General features: G+C 34.3%; 2 protein-coding genes and 1 pseudogene across 2 annotated transcripts; all 3 read right to left on the bottom strand.

Moving 5' to 3' along the window:
- Nucleotides 1–337: 337 nt before the first annotated feature.
- LOC143562964 (uncharacterized) lies at nucleotides 338–967 on the bottom strand. The gene has a single exon (XM_077050623.1). It carries the CDS (start codon nucleotides 965–967, stop codon nucleotides 338–340), a length of 630 nt encoding a protein of 209 aa, XP_076906738.1.
- Nucleotides 968–11,638: 10,671 nt separating this feature from the next.
- LOC143562951 (dynamin-related protein 4C pseudogene) lies at nucleotides 11,639–13,831 on the bottom strand (annotated as a pseudogene).
- An 817-nt stretch (nucleotides 13,832–14,648) lies between these two features.
- Nucleotides 14,649–17,987, bottom strand: LOC143562963 (serine carboxypeptidase-like 49). The gene is made up of 8 exons (XM_077050622.1): nucleotides 17,857–17,987; nucleotides 17,279–17,447; nucleotides 17,066–17,185; nucleotides 16,091–16,231; nucleotides 15,203–15,265; nucleotides 15,016–15,121; nucleotides 14,811–14,944; nucleotides 14,649–14,738 (listed from the first exon to the last, which is right to left on the bottom strand). Exons 1-8 carry the CDS (start codon nucleotides 17,985–17,987, stop codon nucleotides 14,649–14,651), a joined length of 954 nt encoding a protein of 317 aa, XP_076906737.1.
- Nucleotides 17,988–23,109: the final 5,122 nt, after the last annotated feature.

Below are 23,109 nucleotides of genomic sequence, written 5' to 3'. Positions count from 1 at the left end.
AGTTGGAAACATAATAAACACTATAACATAAAAACACAAATAAAATTACGATTTCATTAGAAATTAAAAAAAAAAACAACAAATTTCTTTAGATATTCATTATGAGTTTTTCATATTTTGAAAACGATCGATTGCATTTTCAACTGAACTTAAAATCCCCGTTCTAATACGTGTGGATCCGCCCAATGTCATCATCAAACAAAAAGTTTTAATCAATTTCACATAAGATCTATCAGATTTATGCAACCATATAAACCCTTCAAATTGTAGTAAAATTAACTATCTTTAACTGTTACAATTTTACAATTAACTATTATTTCACTGTTAAGAATCAGGGTTAAATTCTTTGAATTTTGGTCTCAGTTGAAGAAATAGAGTCTTCACAAAATACTCTTTTCTTATTAAACTCACAACTATTACTACTAATATTAATATGCTGAGTTGGCACCACCCATGCTGGCGATGGAATCTGACACTGAGTTGGCACCACCCACGCTGGCGATGGAATCTGACACGTGTCTATTGCTGGAGGTGGTTGGCGCCAATTCGGCAGCGGTCCCGCCATGAGAAGGTTCTGCAGCAATGGCCCCACATTCTTCACCGCCTCTAGAAACTTCCCATTTTCCGGCCACCCCTCCGGCGCCGGTGCCGGAAAATTCACCGGACTTTCTATGCTTTCTTCACAATCTGATGAACAAAACCCAAAATTTGTAATGGGTTCATCTTCAACACATGACACGCCGGAGTACGGCGGAGCTGAGGTGGTCTGACGGCGGCGGTGGTGGAGTTGGTGCTGGAGAAGCAAGAGGGATTGATAATTGTTTTGAATTTGGTTTCGTTGGTAAACGGCGTCGTTTAGAAGATGTTCGAGTTGAGTTAACCGATCATCTCTTGCTTTTAGCTCCATTGTTGTTAGCCATAGTGACTGCTTTAGTTCTTCTACATTCTGTTTCATTTCAAGATTCATATTAGGAAACGAACGAAAACGAGGATTTGATTTGGTTCGGTCTGGACTGACCTACATTTCACATCGTCCACGGGTGACGATTAGATATTATTTTTAAATGACAATTGATTACAAGTACATATGCAATGCATATATATAGAGTACAAAATTTGGTTACACGAATTTAAATTAAACAGGCTAGGAATGGGCTAGGGTCAGCTACGCGTACATAAAGCAAGGTTACAAAAGTCGTTAGATGGACCTTAGGCGGCCGACTGGAGAGTTTGGTGTACTCGGCTTACTCAGAGAGTACTCGGAAATGGTAAATATAAAGCGAATTAATTTTTGAAGATTATATATACGTCAAATATCATAAGTTTATAAATATTTATAACAAAATAAGTGAATACCAATATAATTAGAGAAATTCATTTTCAAATACTAAGTTATTATGAAAATCGCTAGTCATTAATTAAAAAAATGATATTTTTTCTTTAATATTACATAAATACGAATTATGTTTTGATTCTTAGTAACTGTACGGAGTTAAAGAAACTCGTCTCGGCGCCATAACTTGTAACAAGTACTCAGGGAGTACTCGACCTTATAGACATACTTTTACAGCATTGACAAAAAGTACTACGAACCAATATATAGACAATTTAAATAAAAGTTGTGAAATTTGAAGTAGAAGTATGGATATAAAGATTAAAAAAGTGATAAAGTTGTGACCTTTTCTTGGTACAAATATGTGGAATCAAGAATGCAGTTGGGGTGATCTTCCATGAACTTGTAATAAAGAGAATGTGTGTTTCCAAGGGTGGAGGAATGGGTTGTGTAGTAGCCTTATAAAGACTGATTTGTGTCACTTAAGTCTTAAGTTGTTGAAAATGAATTTATTGATTACAACTATTTGCTCTTAAAGAAAGATTGTTTGTAATTATAGGTTAAGAGGGTATGTATATGTCAACATATCCTTTTATTTTAAGAAAAATTCCATAAGGGTCACTCTTTTCAAATACAAAAGGAAAAAATATTGGCTAGATAATTTAAGACTATTCCTCTAGTTTAATAACCATATTCAAGTAATCACTTGTAAATAGTTGTAGGCCCATTTATAATTGGGAGATCAATGATGTTTATACTCTAATCTATATAACATAGACAAGGAGGTCAAGGTATATTACATTATTACCCGTTAACTATATGCAATATTTAAAATTTATGTATTAAAGTTCTATAATTTTACATTTTATATGATTTAAATAAATTAAAGTTATTTTGTTATTTTATAATTAATATATCATATTAAAAACTAAAGTAGTTATTAATATAAAAAATGGTTGTAGAAAATAAATACTACATTGAAGGATTGAAGCCTCTATATCCATAATTTCTATTAATAAAAGAAATAACTAAAACACTAAATCTATGTGCAAATAATTACGCAACTTATTTTAATATTAATTACGCACAACCTATTTTTAATACTTTTTGTACATTAAATGTCCGTTGTGCAATAACCTGTCAACTTGTGCGCGTATGAAACAAGAAAATAAAAATTCCTTTTACGTCTCAAAATATTGAGCCCTTTACGATGGCTCACACGGGCACACCCTGTGTGTGCTTCTGAATGTATTATTGTAACAAGGAATAACTAATGAAGAAGTGCAATATTTGTAAGGTAGTTTACTCAATTTGTTATTTGTTTGTTAGGGTGAGTCCTTGAGGTGAGGGGTTTGGTGTCTTCGTAACTTATGTAAATTTTAAGGTGAAAACGAAAACGTGACTCCGAGATAAAATGTAACAACCAAACTAGTCTCATTGGTTGACTCATACACGTCTAATGTCAACTTAGAACCATAGTGCATTGTAAATGTTGGCCAACAACCCATGACTTGTAAGGTTTCCATCGATATAGGACAAGTTGTCATAAATAGGGTTGTCCAAATTTCTTGCTGCGCTTACCATTCGCTTGGAAATAGTTCGGAAAATGCTCGCTTGATTTCGGCTTGGTTTGGAAACTCGCCGATCGGCTTGGTTATGTTTGAAAACGAGCTAAGCCTCGCTCAATTTAGTTTGGTTTGTTTTTGCTCGAATTATCTTTTAGTTTATTAAAATTTTTCTTTTATGTTGACTTCAAAGTTCAGTTTTAAACCATAGTCCACAGTTCCACTTTTCCACATCGTTCCATCTCGTTCCGTTGTTCGATACTTTGTGGACACCTTCGAAACCCTAACAGTTTGTTCTCGTCAAGCTTGATACACGAATTGTTTATTCAATTGGTAGGAGGAAATATCGATTAGGTATCCTTGTTGAATTTATTATGTATTTTTTCTTGTTAACTTTGAGTTTTAAACACTATAGAGTTGGAAGTTTAGACATTTTTAAGTTATAAATCATGAATTAATAACATTTTGGAGTTTTAGAATTTAAAATTGAAAAGTTTGTACGAATCCAAGCAAAACCAAGCCGAACAAGCTAATCGCTTTTAAACAAGCCAAGTTCAAACATGGTCCGTTTGGTGTGTTGTAATGGAATGAACGAGGGAATGAAATGAACAAAGAAATCATAATGAATAAAGGAATGAAATGAATCATTACTATTCCATTGTCTTGTTTGGTTACCAAATAAGAATAAAATGAATCATCACTTTATTATTTTTTTAATTAAATAGTAAACTATTCAATCATAATATTCTTTATCAATTAATAAAACGGTTATAAGATATTGCGATATAGTAATAAAAGTATAATAACAATTATAATTTAATAAAATTTATAAAATAATAAAATAATAATGATGATGATAAATAGCAATAATAATAGTAGGAGTAATAATAATAACAAAAATAATAATTATTTTTATTATTAATTATTATTATTATTATTATTATTATTATTATTTATCATTTTCCATTTCATTTATAGAATGAATGAAAGAAAAACCACCTTTTGCTAAAGAATGAAAAATGTTATATATGGAAGGGTTTGCATTCCTTAGGAATGATTCATTTCATTAATGAATAGTAACCAAACATGTTTTCTTTCATTTCTTTGGAACAAGTCATTTCATTCCATATCTCATTACTTCATACCAAACAATATCATAGTTTGTTTTTTAGAATTCAAACCATAATAACAACCTATGAGATGTTGAAGTGACACTCACCACACCTCGAGGGATTCTACTCTAGTATTCACTTTTTTTAATATCCAAACTGATCCAAAAACCATCAGATTATTCTGTTAGGGGATTAGGTTATGTTTAAATACTAGACATGGAATATAGCATACATGTTTTTTCAACTGTGTTGAAATTGTCAAGCCATTTAAAAATTAAAAACGATAATTTAAAAACAGAGTCCAATTTGGCCCTATGTGTGATTGTTAGGCCGAAATGGCATGTACATCTTTATTAAATAGATGTCGTTTTAGGAGTGCCTTGATGACTAAATGTTCACTTATACAGTTAACTAACTACTACTAATACCTCTAAACAATAACATTTTTTTAACCGGTTTTTAATTTAAATTTGCCACTCATGAGGTTTGATCACTCACCACTTGAAAAAACAAAACCTTATCTAGTAACTTAATACCACCAGCCAAAGACCCTTTGATTTCAAACAGTTACATATGAACGTATATAAATTATTTTTTTTCACGAAGGAATCATAATTTTAATTTCGTTTCATTGGTATGATGTCGCCTTAGAATGCCCATAAGGGCCGACTCTCCCTTGACCATGCTACCTTCGCCACGGTGCTTGGCCGCCCTCGGACAAACCGCCCATAGTGTACATTAGTCGCTCTAGCAACAACCAGTCTTTCCAACTCAACATTTTACTAGCTAATAAGAAGTTATATAAAAGAAGGCACAGACTGTCTTCAAATTCTAAAACCATTAATCTTCATGTATGAAGATAACATAAATGAAGATATACATATGTGATATGCAATGTTTTGAAACCTGAAACGGACCAGCCGGTTGAACCGGCAAAACCTTGTTTTTATTAAATAAAAAGCTTTTGCTCACGCCGGGACTCGAACCTGGGACCCATCCGAGCTGAAATGCTTAAGAAAAATCCACCAAGCAACTCTAATTTGTGTATAATTATTTGAACTACAAGTACTATATAGTGACAACAAACATTACAGATGGACATGAAAGTTGCTTAATATTATTTTTTATATATATAAATTGTATATGTATATATAAATAGGGTGTATATATAAATATATTTAAATTATTTATGACGCCATCCGGATCAAATACCGGTCCGCCCTTTCAGGTCGGTCAGACTTCGACCTTTGACCTGGTAAGACATTAGGCATCCAGGTCGACGTCCGGGCCGGGTCTGAAATCATTGGTGATATGTAAAAATCTCACGTAATTGGAAGAACTAATAAGCATTAAATTTATCTTGGAAGGAATTTTAATAGAATAAGTCGACATCGAGAGGGAATAATAAAAAAAATGTATGTGTAGTTATAGAGTGAAGCTCAAGCGCCAAACGCGGAGTAAAGATGACTTTGACAATGTGAAGTATGGATATTAATAATTGATACTCTTTTTTAAAACATTAGAAAGAATCATATTTGAACAATGGATATTTATATAATACGTTTAGCGATTTTTAATTGATAGAATAGAATTGTGAGTCAAATAATTGCTACCTATATAAGCACCTCGAGAAAAGTCAATACCTATGTTTTATATTGTGGCGGTAGAAAATGTTAAGGAAAAACAAGTAAAGAGTCTAATCAGACGGACTTTTGACTTTAATATTTGACCACAAGCAACTTATATCTTCTTTGTATCTTGTTTGATGTATGATTAATTTTAGCTACAAAATGTTAAACTATTATAAACAGTTATATATATACATACCCTAATACTCATTGTTGTAAAAACCGGTCTAGGCGGTGAAGTACTCAACGAGTAATCGTGTAGGCCAGGTACCTGACGAGTAATTACCGAGTTCTCTTTAACAAGCTTGAGTACTTGCTACTCTTAGTCGACTGATCTTACCGTGGCTAGCAACTTCGGCAACAATGTATATACTATTTTAATAATGATGCATGCATAACCACTACTCTTTCTTTCTCTAGTTATATCTTTAAAATATTACGTACAAGTACTTATATGATTATCATGGTTTTTAATTAAAATGAATTTTTATAATAGAAAACGTACACTTCTTAATTCTTCTTCTTCTTTTTTATTTTTTTATTATTATTTTTTTTAATTTCCTCCATCCTCAAGTATATAAAATTAAACAAATAGCAATAAGTATGAAAAGTAGGTAATGTTGTGCGTAAAACTTTGACTCCTTAAGTGTATAATACCAAGTTGTTTGTTTTTATCTTTCTTAGTTAAGTTCTTTCATAGGGTCATAAACAAAAAAAAATACACATTAAAATAACAATATATATACGGTTCTAAATGTACGGTTCATTATAAAACAATATATTTTTACGAGAATACAAATATAAAATTAAAGCGTTTTAATTTTTTATTAATAGTTTATATTCTATAAACTTTTACTTTTTTACCTAAAATATGTATGTCGTGTTACTCGGGTATAGGTGCAACATGGTTTTCACAACGTATTCAACGCGATATGTGCAGGTTGTACAACGTTGCCTTAACATAATATTCTATACTTTGTCAAGAAAGTATGCATACACCAAATAGTGTAGAACCAACACATGTTAACGAAGAAGTTCAAAAAAAACGTGTGATAGTGCTTTTTTTGTTGTGACATGGTAATGATTATAGATATGAAATTTCTAAAATATAACAAAAAAGTACTTTTAACTTATTTCATTCTTAAATAGAATTGCGTCTTGGGCCATCGCACGGAAAACTATAACCAAAATCCTTTTTATCTGGCATTCACTTGGAACCACGTGCATCTAACGCACCTTTTACTAAGATCAACGTATTTGTATGTAAACCCAGCCCAGCAGAGTGCTTTCGCCGTTGGTGTTCTATCCGATCTCTATGCATTTCACCGCTCCACCGGAAATTCCGTTTGCCCCTACCGTACTCCAGCTTGGTAGTTTCCATCGCCTGTCCAGTTGAGCCCTGGGATTTGACAGAAGAAGCTTAATTATATTGCATTTATTCTTAAACTTGTATGTGATGCGGATTATTTAATAAGTTTCTCCATAATCAGTTTCCGTATAAACCTATTAATTGTATTGAGGATAGACTTGACAACTTGGAAAAACTTTATAAATAAATAAATAAAGCTACACATAACAATTTAAATTGATTTAAGGGGAGCTCGAAAACAAGTTTAGGGATGTTTATAAAAAAGCTTGTAACTCCTGGCTCACATGAAGTTGATTCAGGAAAATAAAAACTTGAAGAAAGTTTGTACCGAAACTAATTGAGCCGACTCAGCTCAATTTCCAAATGAGCTGAGCCAGAGCCAGGGTTGGCTCAACTCATTGGATAGTTGAGCATCTAAGTGGGGAGATAGGTGGAGGGGACTAGCTGAACAAGCAATTCAATTCCTTTTTAGATGAGGTACAGAAGGTGGCGATTAACAACTGTAGTGACTTGTGGATTTCAGATTTTGATGACTCAAATTTTAACTTTATTCGTGAACATATTGATTGCGTGCTTCCACCTATCATGGCTTGAGTTACCCGATAGAATTGATTTGATCCAATCAAAGTTAACATTTTGGGTTGACGGATGTCTTTTCGGAGGAATTAATTTGCCATGGATTTTGTGCCGTACTTCTATATCAAGAACGTTGAAATGGCTTGATATGCTATTTGTCTCTTAAAGTTTGGTGGATGATATGGAGATTCTAGAATGGTCATGTCATTTTTTTTTATGTGAAGAAATGAGAAAATAGACTCTTTGATTGTATCATTAATAATTTGTTTTTGTGGTTAAGCGGTAGAGATTCAAAGTTTAGTGTTAGTTGGTCCGAATGAATTAAAAATCCTCTTCTTACAAAGTACGTTACTTATGGTTTTCTAACCTTTCACTAGTTTTTATGTGATGGCCACTGTTAAGATAAAAAATTTAGTTTATAAAGGACAACCCTTATTAGAAAATAATTAATTAAATACAAATAATGGAAAGAATCATTTTCTTATGATAGTTTTCACTGGAAAACCCATTTTCCAACTACTTTTCCTACAAGTTTGTTTTTATTTTTGAAAAAAATAAAAGTGTATTGACAAGATGCAGCCAGAGAGTTTTAGCATTACTAATAATCTAATGGTCTAGTTATATGGTGTCTACCTTTTAAAAATGAGAGTAATGAGTTCAAATCCTTAGACGAAGATTAGAGTAATTTTGGTGGAAATAAAATTGGTGTCAGAAACAAAAAAGAAAGAGTATTAGCATTGTACACAAAGAATATTCAAAATAATAAATAAGAAGCAATTAGGCTGAGGGGTGTGGGGGGCTTTAGTGGGGGCTCCAACCAATAATATTATGACGTGTGGCAGAGAGAGAAACTGGATAAGGGGGTTGTTGGAGCCCCTATTGGAGCCCTGACCCCTGGTGTGGAGGGGCTCCAGCGAAAATTTTTATTTTTATTTTTTTATAAATATATTCAAACAACGTATTATTAAAAAAACTCATAAATTATTAAAAAAACACACATTAATAAAAAAAACACATTAATATCTAAAATTCAAATTACAAAAAAAAACATACTAAAAATTAAACAAACAATAATACTTAATAATAACACTAATCTAATACAAGACGAGTACCACGACATTTTTTTTGTGTTAGTTTTGAGAGGATTTTAGGAGGAAAGGTGTATAATTGTGAAATGAAGTATATTTTATAAAGGTATATATTTATAGTTTAAGAAAATATTTTTTTTTTAATTTAATATGAGCTCAACGGCTCTTTTCCGTAAACCTATATAGAAAATATATTTTTTTTTTTGTTTTTTCCGGCTCCCAACGGTCCAAAATACCTCAAAAGGTGTGTTCCTCTCTCTCTTCTCCCGCTAACCAGCTCACGCCTGCATTGTTTTTCGCGTTACCGCCCCCGTTAGCGCCCCGGTGGTGTGGTGTTAGCGCCTGGGGGCGCGAGCGGAGGGGCTCTAGCGCCCCCGTTGAAGCCCCACACCCCTCAGCCTTAGTGGACATCAAAGTCAATGATAGTATGATTAAAAATTAACTAAAGAGTGGTTAGAAAACTTTATAATGATGACTAATTAACAAGAGATAAATATGGATTTATTGACCACTATCGTCACTCTTTTCTCACTTTTAAACAAGATATTCCTCTTAAGATAAACATGCTTTGAAGATGTGACATTCCTCTTAAAATTTTAAAAATCTCTTAGGCCGCTAGTGGCATCTTCGGGTACCCCTCACGGGTAACGGGTTGCCAAGCGGTAATGGATATATGGGTTCCGTGCTCGGCGGTTTGTGATGAATTGTCCTTTAATTGGTGGTTGGATCTTCGACAGGTTCCTTAAGTGAGCACCCCCGGTGCCCTATCACATGCTTGTTTACGCTTTATTAGTATGCCCATGTTTATTTACGTTTTAATGTACTACTTAATGGTTGGAAGCAATCACTCAGAATAACTTTCTATTAAAATTGTCTATTTTTCTTTCTAAATGAGCGTGTTTATTTTATATCTTTTAACATGTTTTAGCATTCTATAATAACTCTAGTTCAGTGAAACGTGTCACACACTGCAAGCATTGTCATTAGTGTATATATTTTCTCACTTACGCGTAAAGCTAATATATAGAGCCTCAATATCATTTTTCTGAGTATAAGTCAAGTGACACCTATATATATATATGTAGAGCCTCAATATCTCTAGAAACCAATTACAAACCCAACTTTAAAACATATAATATATGGATAAGTCAATACCAAATATGGTAGAACCTTTTAATACACTGTGATACAGAAACGTACCATATATTTGATATTGACTTATACTCCAAAATGAAGAAAGTTGGCACACACGGGTGCCTGATGTAAAATAAAGGCTTGCACTGAACCAAGAGTACCCACAACGGTACGTTCGTGAATGGGTTTGCTTGAATCAGACCTGATGTGGCGAACGACCTTGGCTGTGGACTTGTGGGGGATTTCCGGTTGAATGAAGTCCGTGAATTCAAACCCCATCGGGATGGAGGGGCAGGGCCAAATTAAAAGAAGGTTTATATAATTTCCATATAATATTTTTTTTTACTATAGTCATCCCAAAAAAAATTATGAATTTATTCAATTAAATTTCGTTATATTAAAATTAAGAAAAAGGATTGCATTAAAAGGATTAAAGTTGTCTTCCGATTTATCATTGCTATCGTACTCGCCTTCTGATCGATAGTTGAATACAATCAATTGTAAATTTTTAATAGGTTGTCAAAATCATCCGGCGCCAACTACTCTGCCCGAGGGAGGGTTTGGTTCTTGTACAACCGATGGAGAGTTTGGTCCTTGCACAAACGGGTGAGGTTTGGTTAATTGTGCAATTAAGCAGGGAAGGGCTTCGTTTTTCACAAGTAGGAGAGAGTAGTTTTGTTCTTGCACATTACGGAGAGAGTTTGGTTCTTGCACAAATCGAAGTTATTATCGTTACCTCAAGTGAAGATGAATAACTAAAGATGAAAGTTGAGAAGTGAATATGAAAGTTGCATATTTGTGGGTGTTGGAAAATATAGCCGTTAGAAATGTAACGTATTATATTTTAAATTTTAATTTAATTTTAGATTTAATATATTTTTTTCAACTTTTTATTTTTTAAGTTATATTTTATTATTTAAATACATATGAAATATAAACATTGATATATTATAAAGATAAATTGTTTAAATATATATTAATTGTGAAGTAGATGAAAATGTGATGGTTTGTTAGGAAAGAAAATGAAAGTTTTTTTAGAAAGGTTGGAATCCAATGTGGAGTTAATGCGACGATTTGTTATTGTGGATTCTCTAAGCTAGCGTGATGCAAAAGGTCCCATATGTGGTTGCCAGGACAGATAAGCTCAAGCCTTAATGAAGGAAGCATATATGAATCTTAAAAGATGGCTCATGGTGCATAAGTATTTGAGTGTGAAATAATTGTAAAGTTGGCATATCAAGTCAACCATGAAGGTTATGAAACTTCGTATGTTATAAGAGTAAACCTAACTACATAGTGATATAACATCGAAGCCTATAAATGTACAAATAACGAGGTATCATGTACATATATATATTGAGTGATTGCAAAGGCCAAAAGTGCACATGAGAGCTTGGAAATTAAGCTAGACTCCTACTGCTTGCTTGAGATGAAGATGGGTTTTAAGCAAGACATATGATATGCTAGGTTGAGTTTACAAAGGCAAAGGGGTGGGTCATATATAGTCAATAAACTATGTCTTGAAAACCTTTTGACATAAAAACGTGTTTTATAAGGTCTATCTTAACACCATACACCTAGCAATGCCCTATTTGAGTTTGTATTGTGTCTCATAATGCAAGTCATTTTTTCTTAAGAGAAGCATATATATAAACTTAGTAGAAGAGTGTCTTTAGAAAATATGAAAAATGATTATCCAAAGTAACAACTAACAAGTGGATACATAATAGGCCATTGACATTATTATATAACTTTAAGCTTAATCATTTATAACGGTGCTTCAAGTTACATTAAACCAATCATTGCATAAGTGGATCAAAAGTTTCAAAACAAAACATAGACCAGAAAGATAAAACAAAAACACACCAAAATAAGAAACCATCCAACATTTAATCCCCATATGTAGCAACCTGATCCATCATATTAGTCACACTATTCTTCGACTCCCTCAGCAACTTCACACTCCGGTTAAGCTTCTCCCGCTTTCCGGCCACCACCGGCGACTCCTCCAGCATCCTCTCAATCCCACCACCATGCGGCACCATCATCTCTTCAACTATCTCAACTTCCAAATCCTTATTAACAAGACTTTGAATACTAAACAACATATGAAGAGCCATACAATCAACCATCCTCCTAAGCACAATCTTCCAGTAAGCCATCATCCTCATTTTCATATCAAACGCTTGCGCCACCACATCACGATTGCAGCTTCTCAATTGCGCGATCTCAACTTTAAACCATTCGATTTCAAGCTCCACGGGTTTCGTAACATCAGTGATTGCCTCCATGAAAGCTGGTTGATGATGCATAAGCTTGTTCCAGATATCAGTATATTCTTGATTACAAGTGTAGTCGGTTATCCTCTCCATTTCAACCATCTCCATCACTCGGTTAACCGACACATTCTTCATCTTGCCAATTAAACTATGCGCAGCTCTCTTCATTGAAACTTGTAGCGGCGGGAAATTATCCGAATGACGCATTAAAACATTAATCACAACTCCCTCAATGTGATGCCACAAGTTTCCAACAAAGTCAACAGGCATGCCAGATATGCCGTTGACTTTTTTATTGAGAACTGTGAGAAACGCAGTTCTTGGTAAAAAGTTAGGTAAAGCAATCCCTTTTGCTTCTTCCAAAACCCTAATTTCTTCCATAAGAAACAACTCCTTTCGTCGAGATTCGTCACTCGCTTGTAGTTTATCCGAGTAATCATTCAGCATTTCCGATAACCTAGCGGTGCAATGCATGTCCTTAACATCCAGATACTCCTCAAACTCGCCTCTAATCAAAATCTTCCTCAACGATTCCTTAACGCACCCAATAATTCTCATGAAAACCGTCATGGCTTCAGCAACAGATGTCATCTTTCGAGGTAACTTGTCTAGTTCACCAACATAACCGGTGAGTTTATCGTTTATCTTCTTTACAATATCCGGAAGACACTTGGATATAATCGTCGATTGAATCTCAACCAGTTTATCAGCCAAAACCGGTATTCCAACCATCGATTTATCAACCAATCGAAGAAGCGGGTGAGATTGAAACATCTTGGACTCTTTGATTCTAGCTTCTTCATAAGTTTCATTACCAACTCGATTCCTTACACAAATGTAACCAAGACCGATGTTTACATCGTCCGCGGTCACCTTCTCTAGCAAACCTTCAGGGTTTCTATCAGCTTTTGTGACAACTGCTAGAGTTCGTTGTCCGGTAACATCGACACGCTGAGACATTCGAATGGATTCACATGTCGAAAAATCAACAGAAGCCGATAAAACGTTTAGTATTATACTTTCTTCGGGGGTTATATACTCGTTAATTATCGCGGCTATTTGCTCGTATATATCCTCCGGTTGGCCATGTACCGGAACCCGAGTTATACCCGGAAGGTCCACCATTGTAAGATCCGGGACACCTTTCTTTTTGACAATTAATGTTAATGGAGTATGTGATATACCTTTACCATTACCCGCAATCTCATCAGTTGCGGAAATAATATCCTCTTCAATACGCGACTCATCAGTCACAACCGTCTTGTCATGATACTCCAAGTGGAGTATCGGATGTGGGCCCGGGTGGTGTTGAAGGCGCATGATTAGTGGGACCCTCGTGCAAATGCCTTGGGCTCGTGGGAGGCTGATTTGCGCGAGGGACTCGAGGACACTTGACTTGCCCGAGGATTGATCGCCCACGACGACAATCGTTGGGAGTTGGATGCCTTCTTGCATGACTTTGAGTTGGCGGAGTTTGTCAATGCAGTTGAGCAAGGGGCGGATGCGGTCGTTGTAGGTTGATATGAGTGGTGGGTGGTCTGGTGCGGTGGTGTCAGCCTCGTCGACTAGGGATGAGTAGTCATCGCTGTCGGATGAGCTGCGGCTATGGGTTCGTCTTTTGGATGCACTGCTCTTGGTGTCTACTAGAGCCATGTTAGATAGAGATTGTGATTGATGGTGGAGTTAGATGTTAAGGAAGTGAATGTAGGTTACTTATTTATAAGTGAAATGTAGCAACTATCTTTGATTTATTAATAGTGGTAACGTTTGGTTATCAGTACTTGGTTATTAGTGGGCAGTTTTATAGTTATGTAATATGGGAATGGGATCTCAAGAGTTTCCTACCATTTTTCAGTTATAGTTGAACAAAAAAGATATATTAATAAGACAGGTCTCAAGAGCCTCTTCATGTGAGGTTTCAACAACAATGAAGACTAATAAGGGCTACTGAAGATAGGTTTTTATTATTCATGATGGTATCTTGATCATGTAACAAAAAAAATAAAATAAAATAATCCTGATATACAAATTAAAACAAATCCTGAATCCTAAACCCAAAAATCATAATTTCATAATAATAATAATAATAATAATAAAGTTGTTAAATTTCTTTGGACAAGTATATAGTTTGAGTTGTAAAAATAATGTTTAGATTAATCAACTCTCATAAACACCTAAACATAATAATTGTTTCTTCATATGTGTTTACAACTTTTTTTAACAACACATTGTATATGCAAGGATGTGAACCCATCACATTACTATAGACCAATAGGTCATGAGTTTACGAGTTTACATGAGTTATGTTATAGCAATTGTTATCACTGAATATATACCTGATAATTATCTACCACGTAATAGAGATGGCAATTTATGACATGACTCGTTAATATGACTTGACTCGACATAACGTTAATTTGGTTAGTCTTGGGTAAACAGTAGCTTCAGTTAATCAAAATTACTTTGCTTATATAGCTCAAGTGCGATGACAGATTCTAAAACGACATAAATATATAATATTTTGTGTGTAGATCTGTCTTTACACAACGAAAACATTCTCTTTTTTACTTAAGTTTTCCATCTATCCACACCTTTAACATATGCAATGAAGCCTTTGGTTGATCCATTGGAACCTGATGTCCAGCATCATGGACCTGTTTGACACAAAAAGTAAATTTTGAAACCAAGAAAGCTTATCAAACACGCACACATAGACACGCACGAACCTTCAGGAAAGTTAGTGGACCATGCTTCTTTAGCTCTCCGGCTTCTTGCCCGTCTACCATAAATTTGACAACCCTTGCTGCTTCAAATCCCGGTTGACCCGACCATTTCATGGCCTTGACCCATCTATAGCTCCCTGTATATTCAGATAAACATTATTCATTTTTTCATTTTTTGAACTCAGCATGAAAGAATTAAGAATCTCACCAAGCCAGTTACAAAGAAGATCATATTCTCCCGCATATACAAGCATCTTAATACCATTCTCCAGAAGTTCCGGGAGGCCAACTTCAAGGTTTCTCATTTTGTCTTCCTTCATTGTGTCAAACACCACATTACTCAATTGAAAAAACTTTAAATCCCGCGGCACCCCTAATATTTTTTTCACATATGCCTTATTCAAGAATTCTTGGACTTCAAATGTTACATGACAAGATTGCCTCCTAATATCAAAACTCTGTCACATAACACAAAATTATATTCAGTTCAAATCAGTGACAGATTGACTTGATTGTCAGGGGGGGGGGGGGGCGTTAGCCCCCACTCAACCTCAAGTTTTTATGTATATTTCATGAGTTTCTATATATATTTCTTGCAAAAATAGATCTAATATTAAAGATCCCCTTGAGTTTTATTCATTGGCCACAGAAGTCGTCTACTCTTTCCTCCTAAAGCTAATTTAAAAGCCTATTTTATCAATAATAATAATAATAATAATAATAATGATAATCTTTCAAAGTCCACCGATAAATGGTTCCGTGCCCAATTCAATTTTTGCACTAGCGGCATGTTCATCTAAATTTCTTATTGCCTTGGTTTAAAATCAGCTTCTGGGTTCTATATTTGGTGCTATGGAAAGGTTTGTGAAACGAAAGCACCATCTTCAAATTTCGTTTTGCTAATTTGGATAATTTTCCTTCGTGGTCATGACTTTCCAGAAAGAAAGAAAGAAAGAAAGATCGATACATAAAGTGACGTTTTAGCCACATTTTGTTTGTAATAGAGGACAATACACGGGACTTTTACCGATCCCCCCCCCCCTAAGCAAAGTTTATGGATCCACCACTGGTTCAGATGTTAATCATGGTTGCAGGATTGTAAGATGCTAGAGTGCTTACACAAGTATGGCTAATGTTCTCAATCTTTAAAACTATCTTTAGACATAGACGCCAGGCATCAGCGCATATTTTATGTCCATTTGTCCCTACGAATAAAATGTAATGAACAAATGATTGAAATGAAAAAAACAAATAATATAAAGTTCATTACCGCATTGATTTACTGCCTTTTCACACCCAGGCACCATCATGTTATTTATTCTGTTGTAATCTTGTTGGTTAATTAGTTTATTCTGAAGAGCATAATCAGTAACTGGTAAAAACTGGATTCCAGGCTTAGTGAGTCCATTGCCTATTGCAATTCCCTATTTAAATAATCATAATCCGTTAGTGTAACTGAAAATCTCATAAGAGTTACAAATTCATATATTAACATAGCGACAACACGATTATTCGTTGGAAAATTGTTGATAACTTTCCAACAAAATCCAATAAAAATTATATTTAACAGATTTTTTTTGGAATTTATCATATTTGATTTTTTTAAAAATTAATACTTTTGTTGGATTTTCGGTGGAATGTTGTAGCAAACATTTTTGTAGGAAATTTGTAGGAAGTTTGGAAGAACATATTTTTGTAGCAATTTTGTTAGAAAATTGTTTGAAACGGTTGAAATGATTTTCAAGCATGTGTTTTTTCCAACGTAACCTTTTTGTTGGAAAATTGTTAGAAAGTAGGTTTTCCAACAAATTTCCTATGATATTTGTCGTAGAAAAATGCCTCATTTTCTAGTAGTGAATTTGTTTGGGTATAATTTGATTAAAACTAAAATGATAATCGAAGAGTATATCGAAAACGTGCAGAAAAAGAAAGGAACGCAGTTAAACAACGTTGTAAATGGTGATTTTATTGATAAAGGATCAAATGATCTTGGTATGTATATTATCATACACCATCATGTCTGGTTTATACATAATTTTGGTGGGTAAATGCCTAATGTAACCATTTTAACTGTTAGGCGCCAAACACAACCGTTGGATATATGTGTCTGTAGCCGTGTGTTTATGTTACCCAACATAAATATTAACCTATCCTAATAATAATAACATAAGTATCAGTATTTATTACAAATAAGCTTAATAATAATAATAATGATGATGATGATGTTTATAATTCTAATTAATTATAAGTTTGCAAACCTGTAAGAAGTCATATAGATCTTCACTCACGCCCTTTTCATCACGTCGAATATCTTTTTTACTAGAGCTGTAACTGAAACCCGTTCCAGTAGGTTGGTCAACGTATATAATATTGCAAACCTGTCATACATACCAATTTGAAATTGAAATATTATTGTTACATATTTATTCAATACAGATACTTCAAATAATAAAATGTGTAAAGTAACGGACCTTGTCCCAGCCATAGTCATTCCAGACCAGAGAAAAATGTTTGGTTAAATCGAATGGACCATTTTCCTTCAAAACTGCTAATGCAGCGCTAGCACCCGGTCCTCCGTTCAGCCATATACACACGGGATCATCCTTACTGTTTCTTGATTGAAAAAAATAGTAAATCATCCTGCAAAGTGCAAACATAATTAAAATATTAAATTAGTGTTATTGTTTTATTTTATATCTGTTTTTAACATTTTCTGCATGTTGTGTCATCATCATCGTACTCAGTACATCCCACCAATAGCAATGCTATGGTAGGGTCTGCATGTTGTGTAAATGACGTTAATACGATCAGATTTATACATCTAGGTTGGAACTTTAAATAAACAACAGTTCAGTATTTTTGGTTGTATTACTACTTATGGTATAATTATGTAGTAAACGTTTCTGAATGCTTATTAATATGGATTTGTATAATCGAAATCATCATCTAAAAAAATGAAAAAATAAGAGTAACCATTCTCCGCTTCGCAACGAGTACTTTCAGTTTAACAAAATAGGGTGTGTAACAATGATAACAAAAAAAAACGTACCTTGCGCCTATACTGTGCTTAATCTTAACATATCCAGCATCATGAGCCAGATCATGAATAGACGCATGTGACTCGCCAAGAACGGGCAGTCTTAGTGGTCTTTCAACATTTCTGGAACTGGGATCACGCATTTCGGGTTTAGGAAACGAGAAGGGCAAGTGACATATGAGGGCAAGTAGAAACAGGAGAAAAACAACTTGGGCCATCGGTGAACTAGAGAGGATTTGGGATGATAATAGAAATGAAGTGTTACACAAGTAGGGAATTCAAATTCAACCTTATATAATGTTTTTATATATTTATATTTATTTTTTTCTTTATTATTTGTTAGGCTTTTCCTTTTTGTTTTATTCAGTTTTTTAGTTTAATTCTAGTTGATTGATCTATCATCTTATTAGTATACTTTGATTTGTTCACTCAAAGGCTATAATTTTTAGGCGTGAATGAATTTTCTTCCCTTTCATTAGGATGGTTATATATTTTGTTCTTTTTTAAAGAATATTACCAGAAAAAAGGCATTATTCCTTTATGTGTTCGTATCTTAATTCTTAAGAACATTTAAGTTTTCATCCTACTCCCTAAACGGCTAAAAACATCAAATCAAGAATTTTGTTTTTTTGTTTTTTTCTCCCGTCGGTATGAAAATACAACGAATATTACTTATAGGCAGTGTTGCAAAAATCTCAATCCGAATAATTCTCGATTAATCGCTAGTCTATTTCACAGATTAATTTTGGGCTAGTCGGTCAATTAATCGGTCAACGGTCAAATCCGGCCAAAATTCGCGGTTTCCGGCAAGATTCCGACCAAAATCAGCGGTTTCCAGCAAGATTCCGACCAAAATCGACGGTTCCGAGCGAGATTCAAGCAAAAACTAACGGTTTCAAGAGATAATCCAGCCAAAATATGTTTGTGTATGTATTATACTGAAAATTACATATAAATTGTGTGTGTATGTATAAAACTGAAATTTATACATAATAGTCCGATTAATCTCAATAAATACCGACTAATTGTTAGTTCTCACCCAACCGCCCGACTAGCGACTAGCGATTTTTACAATACTGCTTATAGGTACCAAAAGACACAAAAATAAAATACATATGACAAAAATACCCCCACCTCAAAATAAAAGTTTTTTGTTTACTAAATTAAAAAATGATAATGATAGCGGTGCATGGTGGTTAATAAATAATTTGGTTGTAGATATAATAGTGCTTTTCGTGTATACAAAAGGTGAGGTGTAACTAAACGTTATTTTAGACCATGTCTAGTTATATATGGAAAAAGCTTGTAGTGTTGGCTAATACTCCGTAACTAAATAAATTGTGAGTTTTCACAAATGCATGCGATTGATTGGTTGTTTATTATCTTACTCAATTTCATTTATCTTCTTTATTGAGTATCTGTCAAATTAAAATTGACAACATTTCTTTCTTCTAAATTTACAATTTTCCGTAAAAGGGTGTCTACGTGAGCGTTCATGAGACCCACCAAATTTTATTGATCGTCCAATATTGGTAAAATGTAAAAACGAACAAATGTAAACACAAATTTTTTTTTCAATTAAAGATATTGTATTCCAGTCCCACGTCATCCACTTTAAATGTTCTTGGTCTTTACTCTTTCAATAGCATCCATCACGAAAAAAAAATGATTATATGTTATGGTTCAAATTAAGTCATTATAATCGATTAAGAGATAGAAGAACTAGAGAGAAGAAGTTTACTCAATCAGTTGATGATCAATAATTCGTCTACTTAAACGGGTAAGGGTTACAAGTTACACATTTAACCGTCTGCTCACTTAACTACATTTACAACTAATCTCCTTTTACTATTTAACACGTAACAATACTCTCCCCTCTAAAGATTCTTGTCCTCGAGAATTATATATAAGAGAGAAAAAAATTGACTTATGCATGAACATAATCACAAAATCCTTGCAAACTAATACCACATCTAAGAACAAAAGGCGGCATATGAGCTACGCTTGTATTCTAGCTACTGCAATGCATACACGAGTAGACTTGATTTGAGCACTGCCTAAGATTACCGCCTTTTAACGCCTTCCTCTTTTACTTAAAAACATCAAGCCAATAATGAGCTTTAATGCAACCTCTTGGGCAAATTCATCTATTTTCTTGAAAACTTAGACGCTCTATAAACATGAAAATAAAATGATGTGTAATTCAAACAATGGTATCACTCTGTATATCAGTCGTAAGTGCGTAACTTTACAATTTGTTTCTTTTATATCTCCTGTAACTGGTTTTCAATACTGTTATGATAATTTTCAAACTTATTAAACTCATGACAGATAGTTCAAATGCTTTAAAAATAATTTCAAAAGGTTTTAATTACGTCACATTGATAAAGTCTCTGTAAACCTACATGATGGTTACTACTAGTATTGTTGGGTTTTGTATACAAGGTTTGCCTAATGGGCTATTTACATGTTAATAAACGGACATGTGTTAGCTAATAAATAATATGACCACAGTCTCGAGTGACAAGTACCTTTCGGTAATTTGTAAGCAGACGGATCTAAAAACATCTTAATGTTGTAACTGTAAAAATGTGTCATTCCAGTATTTCCTGATGGTCAAATGTTTTTAAACATGCCTCACGTAACTTGTTAAAAGACATAGGATTGATGCATGTGGGCCTTCCAGCTTAAATAAGTGGCTTATCATCGGAATAAAGGAACATATTTTGTAAATTAAGGTTTATCCCTGTAAAACCTTTGTACACATAAAGTGGCTTGTATCACAGTTTATGAAATAAAATCACGGTGTTTCACAATCTACTAAAATTTTCCTAACTACGGTCCATTCAGTGGCGGATCTAGAACAAAAATTAGGGGTAACGTTCAATTTTTTTATCGAGTTGCATACAATGTAAACGAAACACGATAATAAATAAATTTAAGCACATACCTAATAGATTTCACCTCTTTGATCTTTGCAAGCTTGATTGCACAAACCGTCTTTATAAGTTTCATTTTATAAAAACATCTTCTAACTGTTTGGGCTGATATCATCATTTTTTTTGTAATTCTCATTTAAAAAGATTGTTAACAAGACTGTTTTTTCATCTTCCAAGTTCCTTAATTTTAGAGGAAACAAAATTTTGAACTATAAATCCATAATCAATTCAAATTTCAACCTTTAATCCATATTCAAATACGATTTACACGCAAACCCTAAATCCCTAATCAATTCCACAAAAACCATTATCTAGATATCCAATGTAAACCATAATCAATTATTTAATTTTCCGTAAACAGTTCCAAATTAACAATTTATATAAACGGATTTTGGTTTTAAATACTCCCAACTTTGACTCATTGGTAGATAGCACTTCCAATTTACGAAATGTTCTCCAACACTCATAACTTTTAACGTATTTTCTTCTAGCACTCTCGGAGTAACGAGACACTGACTTCGTCAGTGTTTGGGGTAAAAAGTGTCATTTTTCAAAGTTCAAGGGATAAAATCAAATTTTCATTTATTATATATTTCACCATCCATCTCCATCCAACCACCACCCCTCTTCCCTGCTGACAACGACCAACCACCACCGCCACTGACAGCCACCAACCACCACAGCTGCCACCACCACCATCAGAACTATATCGCCGGAATTTGGAAACATAACAAGCCTTCAACAAATCTACCTCGGGTATTACAACACTGCCGGTGTAAGTTGTTTTCCCAGAGTTACAGATGTTGGTGCATAATGTCAGTAGTTCAGTGTCTAGTGTCTGTAATTGCGTTTGTAATATTTTATGTTTTGTATAAGCGAAGTTGCTAACAAGTTCGCTGATATGGGCGAACTTGTTAGACAAGCGAAGTTAGTGACAACTTCGCCTGAACATGCCAGGCGAAGTTGTCGTGATTATATAAGCCATCTGTTACGGCTTATTAATAATGAATTCAGTTTTACAGTTTTCGTGTATTCGAGTCAGAGAGAGTCTGTAATCAAGTGATCTTCGTATCACGTGTTTAAGGTTGGTATACAACGTGTTTGATTATCGTGTGTTAATCGTATTGTTTTCTATACTCGTAACGTCTTACGTAGGGATTCCGCACCTGCGTAGTACGTGATATCTCGTGTAGATCCGGCTAGGAACCTACAATTGGTATCAGAGCGTTTGCTCGATTTTGTGGTTCGGGATTATCACACGGGTATAGAAATCGTTCCGTTCGACTATTCGCGGGACGAGTTTTCTGAGTTTTTGTGTCCTACTCACCCCCTACCTTCAAAAACAACCCATAACACCTTCACACACCTCGAAAAACCCAGAAATCTAATCTGCAGAAAGTTCGTGTTCATCAGGCGAAGTTGCCGTCACTGTAAGTAGGGTTTCGGCGAAGATATAAGGTTAAGCGAAGTTATCCACAACTTCGCCTACCTCTTCAAGTTCGCTTATCTTAAGCGAAGTTACCCTCAACTTCGCCTACCTCCCAAGTTCGCTCAACTTAAGCGAAGTTATTCTCAAGTACGCCAATCCAGCGAATTTAAGAAAGTGAGCGACGTTACAAATTCACGCGAAGTTAAGCTTTAAGCGAAGTTATCCACAACTTCGCCAACAGTGCTGTTTGAAAATAAAATTTTTATTTTCGGATTTCTTTGAGTTTAGAGAAAGATGTCTTCGATAAACATTACTGAACTAGTAAAGATGGAAATAGAAGCAGGTTCAGCTACAAAGGCACCCAAGATGCTTAAGAAAACGGATTATGTAGCGTGGAAAGATCGTTTTGAACAATATGTCAAGTATCAAGATGCCAAGATGTGGGTGTGTATACAAGATGGTTACATTCCACCTACTACTGAGTATGAAGGTCGTGATCAGATCAAGAAGTACAAAGAAATGGAAGATGAAGAGAAGAAGATGTATGAGGCAGAAAGTAAAGCTCATGCAGCAATTACAATGGCTCTTCCACAAGAGATACTTCACACCTTCCGAAAGTATAGGACTGCTAGAGAGCTTTGGGAAGCTCTTGAAAACCGTTTTGAGGGCAATGTGGGAATTCGTGCTTCGAAGATTAAACTTCTAAAAACCCAATTCTCGGTCTTCAAGTATCTAAAAAACGAATCACTTGATGATATCATCACCAGATATTATCATCTGATGACTGAACTCAGCAACTATTCAATTGCATACAAAGAAGATGAGATTGTTGAGAAGCTTCTTGATGCTCTCCCACCAAAATGGGAGATGTATATTGTGTTGATGAGAGAAGTAAAG

Source organism: Bidens hawaiensis, unplaced genomic scaffold (assembly GCF_021521415.1).
Source record: "Bidens hawaiensis isolate Kalapana, Puna unplaced genomic scaffold, B.hawaiensis_p1.1 tig00021185_1, whole genome shotgun sequence".
NCBI lineage: Eukaryota > Viridiplantae > Streptophyta > Magnoliopsida > Asterales > Asteraceae > Bidens > Bidens hawaiensis.
The sequence above is the reverse complement of the archived record's forward strand: the minus strand, read 5'-3'. Positions and strand labels throughout refer to the sequence as shown.